General features: G+C 31.0%; 1 protein-coding gene across 2 annotated transcripts; it reads left to right on the forward strand.

Moving 5' to 3' along the window:
- Nucleotides 1-340: 340 nt before the first annotated feature.
- Nucleotides 341-15923, forward strand: LOC110894340. 2 transcript variants are annotated; one of them, XM_022141550.2, is made up of 24 exons: nt 341-626; nt 789-1009; nt 7131-7227; nt 7303-7404; nt 8587-8646; nt 8728-8806; nt 9702-9849; nt 10033-10156; nt 10310-10490; nt 11607-11635; nt 11791-11948; nt 12352-12454; nt 12851-12946; nt 13022-13047; nt 13137-13251; nt 13394-13456; nt 13540-13599; nt 13724-13885; nt 14033-14106; nt 14202-14295; nt 14708-14844; nt 14938-15021; nt 15114-15219; nt 15616-15923. In XM_022141550.2, the coding sequence occupies exons 1-24, from the start codon at nt 453-455 to the stop codon at nt 15643-15645; spliced, it is 2523 nt and encodes an 840-aa protein (XP_021997242.1). In that variant the 5' UTR covers nt 341-452; the 3' UTR covers nt 15646-15923. The 2 variants fall into 2 exon arrangements, with proteins under 2 accessions (XP_021997242.1, XP_021997243.1); XM_022141551.2 differs by having other exon boundaries at nt 11800-11948.
- The last annotated feature ends 1296 nt before the right edge of the window (nt 15924-17219 follow it).

Raw genomic sequence — 17219 nt, forward strand, 5'->3', positions numbered from 1 at the left:
AATTAGTGAAATTTATAATTTTGTTTTAAAATAAAATTAAAAATTTCTAATTTTAAAATGAAAATTAAAAAAAATTGAGAGTGATAGAATTCCATTAGTGATTCCACCCTCCCTACATTTCTATCACTAGTGATAGAAATTTGATTGATGACATGACATGATTTTATTGGAGAGTGAAAGTGATAGAATCTATCACTAGTGAACCATCCCCTCTCCTAAATACTGTAGTTATATAAGAGTAATGTTGTATTAAAAGGAATACCTAACATATTTATAGTATTGTTGAGTTGGCTTACGTACGTAGCTATTAACTCTATATAAATGTCTTGCATTACCCTCTTTCAAATTCATAACAAACTCACAAAATACAACTTTTTTGTTTATAAACTTAATTTGTTGTCATTGGATCACTTGCTATATTTGATCCATAAATTCTGATTGCAGGAGTAAAGATGAAAGTGGCAGTTGTTGGTGCGGGTATAAGCGGGTTGGTATCCGCATACGTTTTGGCAAAGTCAGGGGCGGAAGTGATACTATACGAGAAGCAGGGTCACCTTGGTGGTCATGCAAAGACCGTGCTTGTGGATGGCATTGATCTGGACCTGGGATTCATGGTCTTCAATGGGGTAACTATGCATTCCTCTATGTTATTAGTATTATTATTATTCATCGAACAACAATAGTTCATATGTTAATTTCGTTTTTTAAAGTAGTTAATAAAAAAATCACCTGCGTTTTGTTATCTAATAAAAGTACTTAAAAGAATAAAATGATGGGAAAATATCCAGGTGACGTCTCCCAACATGATGGAGCTGTTTAAGACACTTGAAGTTGATATGGAGGTTTCTGATATGTCATTCTCAGTGAGCTTAGACGATGGTCATGGCTATGAATGGGGCACTAGAAATGGTTTGTCAAGTTTGTTTTCACAAAAGAAGAATCTACTGAATCCTCGCTTTTGGAACATGATGTTCTGGGAAGTAACCAAGTTTAAAACTGATGCTTTGAGGTGCTTAAGTTTAAGGATAAACCAAGCTAGCCTTTTATTCCCTCAATTCTTTTTTAACAATTACACAAAAACTGCTTGGTAAAAATATTGAGAATAAAACTATAAAAAACCTTAATTAATTAAAAAGACATTTTCAAGAACTTATAACGTTAACCTAAGTTAATTTTTGATCAAGTCAAGCCATTTAAAATATTTATTATTGTTAAATATAAAGTAAGTAAAAGCGATTCGATATTGAAAGTTCAAAAGAAAATAGTATTAAAGTTGACAATTTGTTGAAATATAACACTACTAGAAAAAGGGATAATTTCCTACAGAAATTTCCTACACAATTTTTTTCGTCATAGATTACTACACTTTTATGACGAATTTCCTACAAAAAAAAATTTCAAGATTTTGTTACAAATTTTCGATGCATCCATGACGAAAAATAAGAAAACCCTAATTAATTGACAGTTGCGTTACAAATCTATCGGAAGTAACCTACAAAACAAAAAAATAAGGGAAAATGATATCGTTTCCTACACATTTATGACGAAAAATAAGAAACCCCTAATTAATTGACAGTTGCGTCACAAATCTATAGGAAATAATCTACAAAAGGTTAATTATTATTTTTTACCGAATAAATATTTATATAAGCCAAAAAAATAAGGGAAAATAATATCGTTTCCTACACATTTATGACGAAATATTTATAACTTAAGCCATCCGTCAGAATTCCGTCACAACTTGTGACAAGTTTCTGACAAAAAATAAGAAAATCTTAATTGATTGACAGTTACGTCACAGATCTGTCACAAATAATCTACAAAAGGTTAAATAATAATAAAACTAGTATATAATAATTATAAAATAAACATATTTCTATACATTTATGACAAAATGCTTATTTTTAAATATAATTGTCACAAAGGCGTAGGAAACAATCCATGTATGAATACAATTTCCTTCGCATTTATGATAAAATGCTTAAATCCATTGCACGTTGTGACACATTTCTTACGACATTTAAGGATTTGTCACAAATGTGTAAGAAACAACCTATATAATTATTTTTATTTTAAATATTAAATGTATGTAACAACCTATGTGGACAAATGGATATGAGTATAATGTGAGTATGTATATATGTATTTGTGTATGTGGGTATGTATGTATGTATGTGTACGTATATGCATGTTTGTATCTACATGTATGTATGTATGTATGTATGTATGTATGTATGTATGTATGTATGTATGTATGTATGTATGTATGTATGTATGTATGTATGTATGTATGTATGTATGTATGTATGTATGTATGTATGTATGTATGTATGTATGTATGTATGTATGTATGTATGTATGTATGTATGTATGTATGTATGTATGTATGTATGTATGTATGTATGTATGTATGTATGTATGTATGTATGTATGTATGTATGTATGTATGTATGTATGTATGTATGTATGTATGTATGTATGTATGTATGTATGTATGTATGTATGTATGTATGTATGTATGTAGGAAGTGGGTCACAAAAAATACTCAGTTTCCTAAAAGATAATGTTGTATTAAAATTTGTTATTTTTTTTGTTTTTTTATTTTGGTCGGAAATGTGTAGCAAAAAAAAAAAAAAATCCTAAAAGATAATAATTAAATATATTGTAGGATATTCGTAGCAATTTGTGACGTACTAGTTTCGTAGAAAATGTGTAGGAAGTTGCGTAGGAAATGCGTTGAAAACAGGTTTCCTACGAGCTGTTTTCCTACATCAAGTGTTTGTCATAAATGCGTAGAAAAGCCAGTTTTATGACGCATTTCCTAGGAAAACTGGTGTAAGAAATTTTAATTTTTCTAGTAGTGTAATAATAGTGTGGGTATTGATACTCTCATGTGAGGTTAATTTGTTCAGTTTTAACCACAAAAATACCCTCATATGGGGTTCATTTAGTCAAATTTAACCACAAAAATTAATTGAATTAGGGCTAAAGCACATAACTTGCAACGGTTTGCAAACATTGAGCACGTTTTCTGTAATTATTAAAGATAAAGGACACAGTTTGTAATAAGTGAGATACATAAAGAACGATTTTTGTAATTTACTCTTAAATTTATTTTCAACATTAAAATATTAAGAGATGTATATACAGTCGGCCACACGTAATATAATAATAGCATGGATATTGATACTTCTAAATTTATTTTCAACACTAAAATTTTAAGAGATATTGTATATACAGTCAGCCCACTTAATTTTATTAACATGAGTTACATTAGTTATTAACAAATGTAACTTTTTGTTAATTGCATATATCACGTACATAGTAATACAATGGTCATGTCAAGTTGTCAACCGTTTGTTTGTAAAATTACTTATGGGGAAAATATTTTTAATTAAAATTGATAAAACTTCACTTAAAATTCAGTGTAGCATGAAATAAATAGAATAGATAGACTACAAAGTCAATTAAAATTTGAGTAAATTACAAATTTCCTTTTTTTATATATATCTATCTAACCCATTATACACCTATGCAAGCATTCTTAATATATAAACTACAATATGTTAAAAAAAAAATCAAACTCGTAACAATTAATATATATGTTTTTAACCTTGGTTACATAATTCAATGATGAGATCACATTGTGTGTTGCGGTTTCCGATGCGCGCATCACATGATGTGATCTAATTAATATGATGCCTTATACAATTGACCGATATTAATTAGATCTTTAATTGAACAAATCTCACTATAGATGATAAGAATATATTATATTTTAGTGTTTAATGGTTCACAGGTGTATATATATATATATATATATATATATATAGGTAGAGGATCCTGTAAAAAGTGCTTAAAGTGTGAGAAGTGTAAGAAGTGTATTATAACACTATATATAATACTATATAACACCATATAAACACCGTATAACAATATGTAACACCATATAATACCATATAACACTATGTAACACTATATATCATTATATAACAAATATAACACTATAGGTTGTCTGATAGCATGTCTATGATAGATGTATAGTGTTATATTTGTTATATAATGATATATAGTGTTACATAGTGTTATATGGTATTATATGGTGTTACATATTGTTATATGGTGTTTATATGGTGTTATATAGTATTATATATAGTGTTATAATACACTTCTTACACTTCTCACACTACAGTATCCTTACCCTATATAGGTATATATATATATATATATATATATATATATATATATATTTATGGTAGGGTTCAAGAGTGAACCATATTGTTTTTGTGAACAAAATGAACAAATCTTGTCCATTGATTTAGGAGATCTTGAGATTAATAATAATGACAATTTTCTAATTATTTATGTGTAGAAAATAAATGAAAAGGGTATAAGGGTAAATTGTTAACTAACTCTATTTCCAAATTAAATATTTAAGTACATTCTCTCTTCATTTCTCTCACCAATTAACTAATTTATTAATTTAAAAATATACACAGTTACTATTCAACCAAACTATTTTATACACATACATATATTCGTTTTATGCACATGTGTACATATGAAATTTGAACAAATAAATATGTGTACTTTAAGTATTCAACACAAGTACATATGTGTATAAACCATTTATTAGTTCTGTTTGTGTATATTTTATACACAATTTCTATTCAGCCAAACTATTTTATACATATATGTATATCCTTTTTATACACATACGTACAAAGTTTCTAGGTCTTCATATGTAATCTTCTCTCTCATTTGTTTTTTTATTGATTCTTTGGTTGTCCTCTTGGGTTTCATCAGTCACCGTATATTAAAACTGTCGTTATACACATGTGTATCATTTAATTAGGCACTTGTGTATTACTAAAAAATCATTGTTTAGACGAGGTGTAAAAATTACACATGTGTATAAGTAACTTTTGGTCAATTTTTTTGTATGTATAATAAGCATTTGCTAGAACATGACACATGTAAAGTATGTATACACATATATATTCGAACCCCTAAAATTATACATCGGTGTATTAACCATATAATAATGAGTTATAATCATATTGTTTCTATTAAATGTAGAATTTAATAACTGGATATATGGTATAAAAGTGATTAAGCAAATTATAAAATGACTAGATGTGTAAAAATTTTGTAAAAGAAAAATATGATTCTTGTCCAATCGATTGAAAGAAAAAGAAATCGTGAACTTCATTTTTGTTTGAATAATGGATTTGAATTATTAATTATTGGATCAATAAATTGATTCACAAAAAAATAGGGATCAGTTACCATTTTGGTTAATTAATATTAATAACTGCCATTTAAGTTTATATGTATAGTTACAATCCTACCCTTTTTCATCTAAAAAGTAAATCAATGGCTATGATTCGTTCACTAGGTTCACAAACTAGGATGGTGTTCACTCTTGATCCTAACCCTATATATATATATATATATAGGGGAAGGTTCAAATGAAAACCACTAGTTATTGTGAAAACTCGAAAACTAATTAAAAAAAGCCAAAAAAACATACAAAAATTTTTTTTTTTTTGCAATCAAAATTTCGCAGGTTTTTTAACATAAAAAAAATTTTTTTTCAAAAAAAAAAAAAAATTTTTTTTGTGTAGTGCACATGTGTAATACTGCATACACATGTGTATTATTACACATGTGCACTACACAAATTTTTTTTTTTTTTGAAAAAAAGTTTTTTTATATATAAAAACTAGCGATTTTTATAAAAAAAATTGAAAAAAAAAAATTTTTTTTGTGTGTTTTTTAGGCTTTTTTTAGTTAGTTTTCGAGTTTTCACAATAAAAGTGGTTTTCATTTGAACCTTCCCCTATATATATATATATATATATATATATATATATATATATATATATATAGGGTAATGCTAGACAAAAAACCCTAAAAATTTTAGAAAACTCTGGAAACTCAAAGCTCCCGACTTTTTTTTTTTTTTGAAAAAAATAACACATGTAATATACATGTTTTTAAGAGTTTTGGGCCAAAAAAAACAAAAAAGCGCCGAGTACTTTTTTTAAAAAAAAATAAACAAGTTTCAAAAACTTCGTTGACTAACATGTATTAGACAAAAAATGCTAAAAGTTGCTGAAATTTGTTTTTTTTTTAAAAAAAAAACCCTTCGGCACTTTTTTGATTTTTTTGGCCCAAAACTCTTAAAAACATGTATATTACATGTGTTATTTAAAAAAAAAAAGTCGGGAGCTTTGAGTTTCTCGGGTTTCCTAAATATTTAGGGTTTTCTATATAGCCCAACCCTATATATATATATATATATATATATATATATATATATATATATATATATATATATATATATGGTTAGGTTAACGTACAAATGCCCTTATCGTACATTACGTACGCTATCATCTCAGCCGTCAGATCTTCATCCCACATTGAAATCGCATGTTGATTTTTTGTAACAATTTCGCATGTTGGTTTTTTAACATGCGATTTCATCAAAATTACCACATGCGAAATTGTTACAAAAAACCAACATGCGATTTCATCAAAATTATCACATGCGAAATTGTTACAAAAAACAACATGCGATTTCATCAAAATTATCGCATGCGATTTCATCCATGCTATTTTATAACATGCGATTTTGGTATATCATACGTAATGTACGTTAATGGATATTGTATTTTACACTTTACCTATATATATATATATATATATATATATATATATATATATATATATATATAGTATTTAGTATTTTTGAGTAAAGAAAACCTTGCATTAGTACACATCGGATTTTAATATCAAAGTGCATGAGATCGCTACACGCATATTGAAACCAAGTTTTCAACTATCCCAACTATAGACTAGTATATGTTTGCCACGTTAAGAATTTTTACTTTTTATTTTTTTATAAAAGGAGTCTTAGTTTGAATTTATGCGAGGTTGCATTAATGTAGTGAGATTATAAACATACATATGCTATGTTTTTCTCTCTTTAATGTACATAAAAAGATGTTAAAGCCTTACCCTTCAAGTTTGTTTAATATAAACTTTGATAGTCAGTTGGTAACGAACGATTATCAAAGCAAGCAAGCTAGCTGCAAACATATATATAATAAGATAAGCAAATACAGGTACCTAGAAGACAACCAAGATACAAGTCACCGTGAAACATTGCAAGGCTTCATCAAGTCGCATGGTTACTCTGAATCATTCCAAAAGGCTTATCTTGTGAGTAAACTTCAAAACTCTATTATCCAACATTCTTCAATAAGCTTATAATCTCCTAACATATACATACCACAGGTACCAATGTGCTATTCAATTTGGCCTTACCCTGCGGAACAAATCTTAGATTTCTCTGCATTTTTAGTTCTCTCTTCCCTTCGCAGTCAGCACATGCTTCAGGTACAGCTCTTCTAAAAAACAATTAAGTAGCATAATAAGGTGTATATAAGTAAAAGAAGGTTAAGTAACTAATAAAGAGAAAGGGATACTACTTTAATGAACCCTCAATGCCATTCCAGTTGATTATGTGAAACATTGTGGAAGCTAAATAGTATGTTGTATTTCATGGATGATCAAAAAATATATGTTTTCATGTCTGTATACATACACACACATATACATATACGTACACATGTTCAATACAAAACGAAAAATAAGTAGAAAAGTGCAAGAAACGAATAAATATGAAATGTATATAATGCGTATATGTTACTTTCTAACCCATTTTCTTTCACTATTCCGTTAAATCAACACAATAATGCACCCAAATGTCTTATTGTTGCCCAGAATGTTCTTGATGAACACAATGAATATAACAATGAATGAATAAACACACACTAACCTTTGATTTCTGAAAATAATGATTGTGAATGTATATGTATGTTTACAATTGAAATATCTAACCCTATTTATACTAATCGAAGAGGTGCGATGAAAGGACGTGTCTCCTCCTTGAAAAGTTGCATCTGATGAACATGTGGTGGTGCCGCCTTCTGAATCGATGCGTCCCTGATCGATTCATCAAGTTGTAGGTTATAAACTTACATTGTGTCACATTCGGTCCTCATACTTCTATAACTAATCTAATTACAACTTAAAGTAACTAATAACTATCTACTTAAACTACCCGCTACTTTTGATCCACATGGATTAAGGAATTACATATCAATACTTATGTGTTTCTCAAGAAGGTTCTCTATTTAAAATTGGTTTATCTATATATCTATGTGTAACATAGTAAACATCTAGCAACACAATAAGGCGCACAAACATATTATGTGTTTCTCAAGAAGGGCTTGCCAACGGCAGAAAGAGGAAGGAGTGGGACGGTGGCGGTATTAGGGTTAGATTTAGAACCTAGGAGGTTGTGATAACATGATAAACTTGATAATCGTAATTGTGTATTAGAATAGGAGATTACAAAGAGATTATATAGGCTACATAGTTACACTCTAATCGATCCCTCTAAGATATACAAATACATACAATATTCTGTATATAAAATTTGCGAAACTATATTTGGGACATGTATGAAGAAAAAAAGAAAATTACATAAAGCTTATTTTGTGCATCTTTTATCAGGTTTTTGGTCGCCCTCAATGGATTACGGTCAGAAGTCGTTCACGTACTTTTGTTACAAAGGTGGACGTTTTATTTTCCCTCAATCTGTTTCACTGTTAGACCATCCTAACTATATATATGTTGGAATGAACTGAATGGCAGGTCAAAGAGGATCTGGAACGTAAAGGCTGCCAAATAAGAATAGGTTGCGGAGTTCAATCCGTGTCAAAATTTGAAAGTGGTAAATAATTGCTTTAATTTATTAACTAGAGCTGTATTCTTTTGAGTTTAACCATATTGCCATATGATGACACTTATGCTCAGTGAATCAGTGTCGCGCTCTTCTGTGGGATACTTAAATAATACACAATTTACTGTTGGTGTCTTGACACCCGTGATGACTATGTAAATCCACCATTGGCTATTAGGTGGTCATGTGCCCTTTTCTATGTCACTTTGATCATGTTTGATGGAAAAGATGGAAAATTAGTTTCTTGGTCTGGCCACTGAATTTTGTGTGCTTTGTTACTAGAGAACAACTAACCATGAAAAACTATTACGTGAGGTTCAATGAGAAGACCGAAATGAATGAACAATCAGGAAACCACCGATTTTACATGTAAAAAATTATTAAAAGTCATTTTTGTAAACATAGGTAGAAGCCATTCAAATGCAAAAATTAAGTGTAATATTTAATCTTTTCTTTATTTTTTTTTTATTTTTTTTTGTTTTTCAATATGTGTTTATATAGAAAATCAACAAAAAAGTTTGATTAAAGTTAACTTTTTACATGTAAGTAAAAAGGATTTTTTATGAGTTGTTTTTGTTTCACCCTTGGTTCTTTGGTTCCTTTTTTTTGGTTCTTCAATGAACTCATCTATATATATGTATATATCAAACTGTGGATAGTATTTCTCCGACGAACTTGCCATCTTTAATTTAAGGCGCGATTATAACATACACTATTACGCCATATGTTACAATGTAAAGTTTGGGATTTTAAAATGTTAAATTTTTTATCTAGAGGAATGTACTTGCTATCAAATTCCTCTCATTTAGTATCTCATAATGGTACTAAATAATGTCCACAGTAAATACTAGTTGAACCATAATTGAATGTTACAAAATACGAACAGGTTGGGTGATAAGCTGTGAAGATGGCTCTCAAGAAAAATTTAGTGGATGCATCATAGCCACACATGCCCCAGATGCTCTCACATTGCTAGGAGAACAAGCTTCATATGAAGAAAAAACAATTCTTGGCGCTTTTAATTATGTCTATAGGTATGCTCACCCTCTTGTTTTGAAATGTATAATTTCCACATGTGCTCAGCGCCTTTAATTATGTATCTACATGTTGCACTTAATTAAATTCTTTCGTATTTGAATGTACACAACAGTTCTACTTCTCATAATACCATTTTAATGATGATTAAAAATGCAGACTAATTAAAGTCTTATTTGCAGTGATATGTTTCTACATCGTGACGCAAAATTAATGCCCCGAAACCAAACAACATGGAGCGCATGGAACTTCCGTGAAACGGTGGATAACAAAGTATGCTTAACTTACTGGCTCAATGCGATCCAGGTACATATGATGCCATCTTATATTTTATGATTAGTTCATCTATTTAATTACCAAGATGGTGTAGAACCTGTGTGAATGCCTTATGCCTACTTCATTTTACGTGCATTTGTGATCTAGTGCAACAACCCTTTAGTTATTTATATGAAAATGCAGAACATTGATGACAAGGGACTACCTTTTCTTGTTACAATTAACCCGCCCCAAACTCCAGAGAGTACGGTACTTAAGTGGTCAACTGGATATCCAGTTCCATCGCTTGCTGCATCAAAGGCTTCACTTGAGCTTCATACCATTCAAGGAAAGAGAAACATTGTGTTTTGTGGAGCTTACCAAGGTATTCTTACTTATGCAACCAACCTACATATTTTACCAACAAATTAAATGTCATGTAAGTCTTACCTATTAATGCAGCCATGTTACATTGTTATATTCATACGTAAACAGTCATTACCGGCGGTGAATTCCACACATAGCAAAATTATTGGTTGGGTCCTTTGTTTTAAAAAGTGTGAGGCGCTCCAAGACGTTTAGGCCCAAAAGGTCAATTTTCATGAATTCATGGGGCGTTATAAGACTTGACGGATTAATAACTTTTTTTTGATGGGCAACACAAATTGGTTGAGTTAAAACAAGGCGGGTCAAAACCGCCCGGGTTAAAATGGGACAGGTAAAACAAATTCATACTCATCCACTTAATAGTATAAATTTATTTGTACTTATTTACTTAATAATATGATAAAGTTGAGAACAATTAATTAAAAATAAATAAAGTAAAAGAAAATAATAAGTCGGCTAAACTAAAATTAAGTAAGAAATGCACAAATATATTTTACGAATATTCATTATTTGAAAATTTCAAGTAATTTTTATGCAAGAGTCGGCCGACTTTTACCTTACGTAATCTTGTGAGTATTCAGAATTTTACCTCCTTTTCATTAATAATTGAAAAAAAAATTAAAAAAAGAATTGAATTTTACCTACTTTTTGTTGGTTCAGGCCCCTTTTCAAACACACACTACACAACTCAAGCTCAACTTATGTATGTATGTTATTATATACGTGAAGATAACTTTCTGAAAGAAAAGATGGAGAAAGCTTCAACTTTATTCATATTTGTGAAAGTCTATATATAGACATACTGAGTACATACAACGTGGAACAATAAAAAGGAATAAAAAACTAATGCCACCTAAATAACCGGTACCAAGCAATTGACACAGTCTTATACCAAACGTGCACCAACGTAAACTTCCATGTAACTCGGTAAAAAAACAACTTCCTTCCCATGACACGTTCGATACCCGTTTTCTAACCCGTATTCAACCTGAACTGACCCGAAACATCAAGATTATACCCAACACTTCTCATTAATAATTTTATGTCTGTATTATTTCTTGCTCAATTGTGTGTCGCATAAGCTCTATGCTAACTCAATACTTGATTCTTATAGGTTATGGATTCAATGAGGATGGAGTGAAGGTAACATAATTTATTAATGAAACCTTACTGAACAATTTTGTATCAAAGTATCTTGTGGAGAGTTTGTTTAAGGTTGGAGATTGTATTTAACGAAAGGGAACAATGACGCATCATGTATGAAAAACATTAATACACATCTCACATCGATTTTTAAGTTGTTGCAGGCCGGCATTGTTGCAGCAAACACAATGCTTAATAAGAGTTATGATATTCTCAACAACCCTAATCAGATGGTACCCACTTTCATGGAAGCCAATGCACGATCGTTGATTGTTAAGTTTCTTCGAAATTACATTACCCTTGGAACTTTAATGTGAGTCATACTCTATTACATACAATCTTCTCAAGAGAGAGTGTCACCTGTTTTTTTTTCTTTTTCTTTTCTAGTTAGGAATACTTACATTAGCTTCATGTGACCAAATTCTTTCAAAATTAAAGAAAGGTGCACAAGTATAAACAAGATGAGAAACTAGATCAAATTAGTGCACCCAATAAAGAACAGTCACATATACACACAAACAAAAGAAGGTTAGTTTGAAACTCTAATGATCGATTTCTTGATGAAGGAACTCTCAATAAAAAATCACATTACATACGGAGCATACGTCCCACATTTAGAATTAATGGAAACAGAAAGAAATTTAGAAAGTGCTCATTGGACGCCAAACATTAGCATCTTGCCTAAAATCTAATTCATTTCACTTTAATTTGTACAGTTTAATTGAAGAAGGGGGTACAGTGTTCAAGTTTGAAGGGAGCAAAAAGAAAAGTTCGTTAAAAGTTCATTTAAAAGTTCACAGTCCCCAACTTTATTGGAAGGTAAATGCTCTAAATTTGCTTTTGGCTCTCTTTTACAATGTAAGGCATTCAGAAATTTTTTTTTTCACATTTTAACCCTCCATTATATATGTATATTTAATGCTGTTGTGAGGACACATAGATAAATCTATAAGTTAATTAATTTATATATAAGTTTTAATTATAAAAAGAGAGAAATTATAGAAAAAAGATAACAAAGATATGAATGGAGAAGAATATGTGTGAGTTTTTTTTCCTCAAAATAAAAGTTAAATTTAGAACAATGTGACTTTTAGTTAAATATTGTAGTGTTTGAGATGAGGTCCCTATAGTGAGTGTTCTAGTACATTTTTAAGATATTCTACAATTTTTAATGTAACACTTGCATAAAGATATTGTCTTGCTTTAAACTTGTAGCTTGCCACAAAAGGTGGTATAGGTCTTGCTGAGGCCTACATAAATGGAGACTTCTCCGTCATTGATGAAAATGACCGTGTTCTGAATCTGTTACTGGTACGGTTTTTGGTCGTTATCCAATTGTAGTTCCTTAATTTTCATGAATCTTAATTGATTTTCTCCTGGTTGCAGCTTTTGAGCCCACGGTTTAGGGAAAGGTAATTAGAGATTCCATACACCTACATGAGTGTCACATGTTGCAAGGTTAATATTTATTCACAATATCATATGTTGTGTGTGGCTTTAGGAAATGGTGGACACCAATATTTAAAACAGCAACTGCAAAGTATTTCTATCATCAAGTAATGAGGAAAAATACTATTACTCAAGCGCGCAATAATATTTCTGCCCATTATGATCTGGTATGTGAAAGTTTTACTATCATCTTGAATGAATACCTTTTACTACTCATATGGATATTTGTCATGACATAATTTACCATCTTCACACACCTCGTTTTGACTCTTATATCATCTAATATATTGTTTTTACATGTTTTTTTAGAGTAACGAACACTTTTCTCTCTTCTTGGATGAGACCATGACATACTCTTGTGCAATATTCAAGGTATGGATTTCAAAGATCATAGTGTTCCTTGTTTGGTGTTCAAGTAATTAATATATACTTTCTGAATGCAATACTTCCAATAGAGCGAGGATGAAGACTTGAAAACCGCACAATTGAGAAAATTACATTCCTTGATTGAGAAGGTGATTATTTGCATACTTTTACTTTCCTTTTTCTTAGAAAAAGGTTTACTAAAACGGGTGTATATGTTTCAATTTTTTCTCTAACTAAAGATTGTGCTTAAATGTTTCTTTGAAATTTGTCTAGGCAAGAGTTGAAAAACACCATGAAGTACTTGACATAGGATGTGGTTGGGGGAGTTTAGCTATTGAACTAGTAAAAAAAACGGGATGCAAATACACCGGAATCACCCTCTCAAAAGAGCAAATTGAATATGCGGAAAGGAAAGTGAAAGAAGCTAATCTACAGGTAATCAAGTGCTTATAAGATTAAACTGAAGGCAAAGATTAACATTGCATGCATTTCAATTTGCAATCTAGTACAATTACTGCAAAGCTATAAAATTCTTTGTCTTCCTCTTATGAGTTCTATTTCTTAATGCAATTAACTGTTCAGGACCGAATCAAATTTCTACTACGTGACTATAGGCAGATACCTGATGCTTTTAAATACGACAGGATAATAAGCTGGTGAGTTAGAGCATTCTTTTCATGACAGTGTTACTACTTATGACACATATGGTTAGTGGTTGCTCATATTCTAAGCAAGAAATGTCAATTTTCAGTGAGGCGATAGAGCATTTTGGCCATGAATACTATGAAGAGTTTTTTGGATGTTGTGAATCCGCATTGGTAGAGGATGGGATTTTCGTACTACAGGTATCTCGGTTCCATCGAATGTTAAATTATTATAACATCAAGCATGTTTTTTTTTCCAAAAGTGGAAAAAAATCAATAGGGAAGGGGTTTAGGTTGGAGTTAATGTCAGCAACCAACGCTAACGAAGAAAGCAGATGACTTGAGTTGTGGTTAAAAAAATTGGTTAATTTTTTTAACGACAAATTTCTTACTCCTGTCGTCTGTGGGACTTGAACCCAAGTCCTCCCCCTCCCAAGGTGTTTAAAGTTTTTACCTTTGCCAATGGACCACTACTCCATTGGTAAAAAAAATTTGGTTAATTAAATAATACAATTTCGTTTCTCTTATTGTCATTCTTGTGCTTTTATAAATTTTACGTCATTTTAAGCATATATTAATCAACTTTCCATTAAAATCTTTGGAACTTGTTTAGACAATAGCAGTTCAAGACAGAAGGTATGACGAGTTCAGGAAGAGACGAGACTTTATTAAGGAATACATATTTCCAGGAGGCAACCTGCCTTCACTTAGCAGATTGATATCAGCCATGTCTGCGTCATCCAAATTATGGTAAGTGTGTCATTGCAAGATCTTTTTGTTACATTAGTAGTTCTTCGTTATGACTCTTTTAATTAAGATCTTATCTAATGCTTCAAATTGTAGTGTGGATCATGTGGAACAGATAGACAGACTTAATTATTACCAAACACTCAGATGCTGGAGAGCTAACTTCATGAAAAACCAAAGGTAAAATATAACAAGATAATACATTTTTCAAATGTTTGTTTCAACTTAGGAATTCAATCATTTGGTTTGTTATTTATTTTTATTGTTCCTAGCAAAATCCTTGCTTTGGGCTTCAACCAAGATTTCATCCGTACTTGGGAGTACTATTTTGACTATTGTGCTGCTGGCTTCAAGATTGGGATAGTTTTGGATTACCAGGTACTTCTACAGATAACCATCAAAATCATCATTCTTATTCCATTTCTAAAAGAAAATTAGTTATAGCATATATCCGATACACACCAATTTTATGTAGAAAACTGTGAGAGCCTGTTAAACACGTGTAGATATGCATGAACAAATAGTCGTCACTTTCTCTCCCTCGCTATATGTAGTGAGTACTACGTTATATTTCTTTCGATTTTCTAAATAAAATTGGTTGAATGTGCACCTATATAGATATAATAAAACACATGCTTATTTCAACTAGAAATGATTGTTAGTTTGACGGTTGCTATGGAAGTATGGAGTCACATTTCTGCATTAGATCGACAATTATCATCTATACAAAATACATGCATTTTATAATACATTGTGTTATATTGTTGATTGAAGGTTGTGTTCTCGCGGCCTGGAAAACGTTAGTGCCACACATGGAGATGCTTACAAGGCTACTTCTTTATGTGGTGAACTCTAGTGGTGATAACGGCTACAACAACATCCTCACACGTGGGTTGACCAAGTTTTACGCTTTATCATTTGAATAAAGTCTTTTGACTAGTTTGTGATAACAATCTAGCTTGTTTTTCGTATTTCGTGGTTGCTTTTGTTATGGTTTGTTTATCTATTCGAAAGTCAAACGTGTGTTATTTCTGGTTTGTTTATCTATTCAAAAGTCAAATGTGTGCTGTTTTGATTATGAAGTTACATCTCTAATCTCTATCTCTATGTTTATTTGTTTTGAAGCATAAAACTTAGGGTGTCCTTTAAGCTTCCAATTGGTAAAACTTTAATTAATAATGTTTCAAATGTTTAATCACCCACCGATTTGTGGCTATTGGTATAATAATCAAAGCGAATGTAAAAAAATTCCATTTTCTCCCCGGATTTCAAGGTAGTGTTTTTCTTTTGGTCCTCATTCCTTCTTTTTCAAGATTATCTAGTTTCTAGGTTTTAGACCAAAGGAAACCAACCATGCTCGATTAAACCCAAACTTTATTTTTTATGGGGCACATTAGTTTGACCAATCGAAAAACAGAGTTCATTTTACCAACGAACAACAAACAACAAACAATTTTGGTTTTTGATTCATTCGGCACTTCTGCATTTGTATAATTGATTTTTTTCTATTCAATGTATCATATTGAAACTGCGAGCATCAAAGGTACTAAAATGATATCTTAATCTCAAACCATTGAAAACTAATTTTACCCGTCCTGATACGTCTTCCTGAAACTTTTAACATTCATACCACACGTACATGTTAACTTAAATTTTTTTGAACGGCTATCGAATACTGTACAAGCCAGACCACCTACGCAAACTTATTAGGGAAAGGCCACCCACGCCCTGCGAATGTAGATCAACGCTGGTGACAAGGCCCGCCCATCATTTCAGGGGAAATCCCCAGTCTGAAGGTACATTGTGGTCAAACCCCTGACCCACTTGGAGCAAATTACACCAAGTGGGACTCTAACCCATGACCTCCACTTCGCAACTTAATATTTTTGCTTCATTGTATATAAACGAGAAATTTTTAAGGAAACCAAGAAACGATAAAGAATTAGTAACAATCGTATAATGGCATATCCTAATTCAAAAATTTGAATTAAAAGATTTTGAATTTCATGCAAACAAAATTAGGACGACGAGTGTCAACAAATCCTGGTGGTTGATGCATGAACACTGTCTCGTTTAAATGACCATGAAGGAAAGCATTCTTTACATCCAATTGATGAATAGGCCATGAACGATTGGCCATATAAAGACTTCTTTAGCCGGCAAACAAAATTAGGACGACGAGTGTCAACAAATCCTGGTGGTTGATGCATGAACACTGTCTCGTTTAAATGACCATGAAGGAAAGCATTCTTTACATCCAATTGATGAATAGGCCATGAACGATTGACCGCCAAAGCAAGAACCGTTCTGATGGTTGCCGGTTTAACAACCGGACTAAAAGTGTCGTCACAGTCAACCCCCACTGTCTGTGATTTCCC

This window comes from Helianthus annuus, chromosome 12 (assembly GCF_002127325.2).
Source record: "Helianthus annuus cultivar XRQ/B chromosome 12, HanXRQr2.0-SUNRISE, whole genome shotgun sequence".
NCBI lineage: Eukaryota > Viridiplantae > Streptophyta > Magnoliopsida > Asterales > Asteraceae > Helianthus > Helianthus annuus.

Excerpts from the sequence above, each read along its gene's own strand:
- LOC110894340 (XM_022141550.2), top strand. The coding sequence starts at position 453 with ATGAAAGTGGCAGTTGTTGGTGCGGGTATAAGCGGGTTGGTATCCGCA. Across the intron at positions 1,010-7,130 it reads TTTAAAACTGATGCTTTGAG|GTACCTAGAAGACAACCAAG; the intron begins GTGCTTAAGTTT and ends AAGCAAATACAG. Across the intron at positions 13,048-13,136 it reads AGCCCACGGTTTAGGGAAAG|GAAATGGTGGACACCAATAT; the intron begins GTAATTAGAGAT and ends GTGTGGCTTTAG.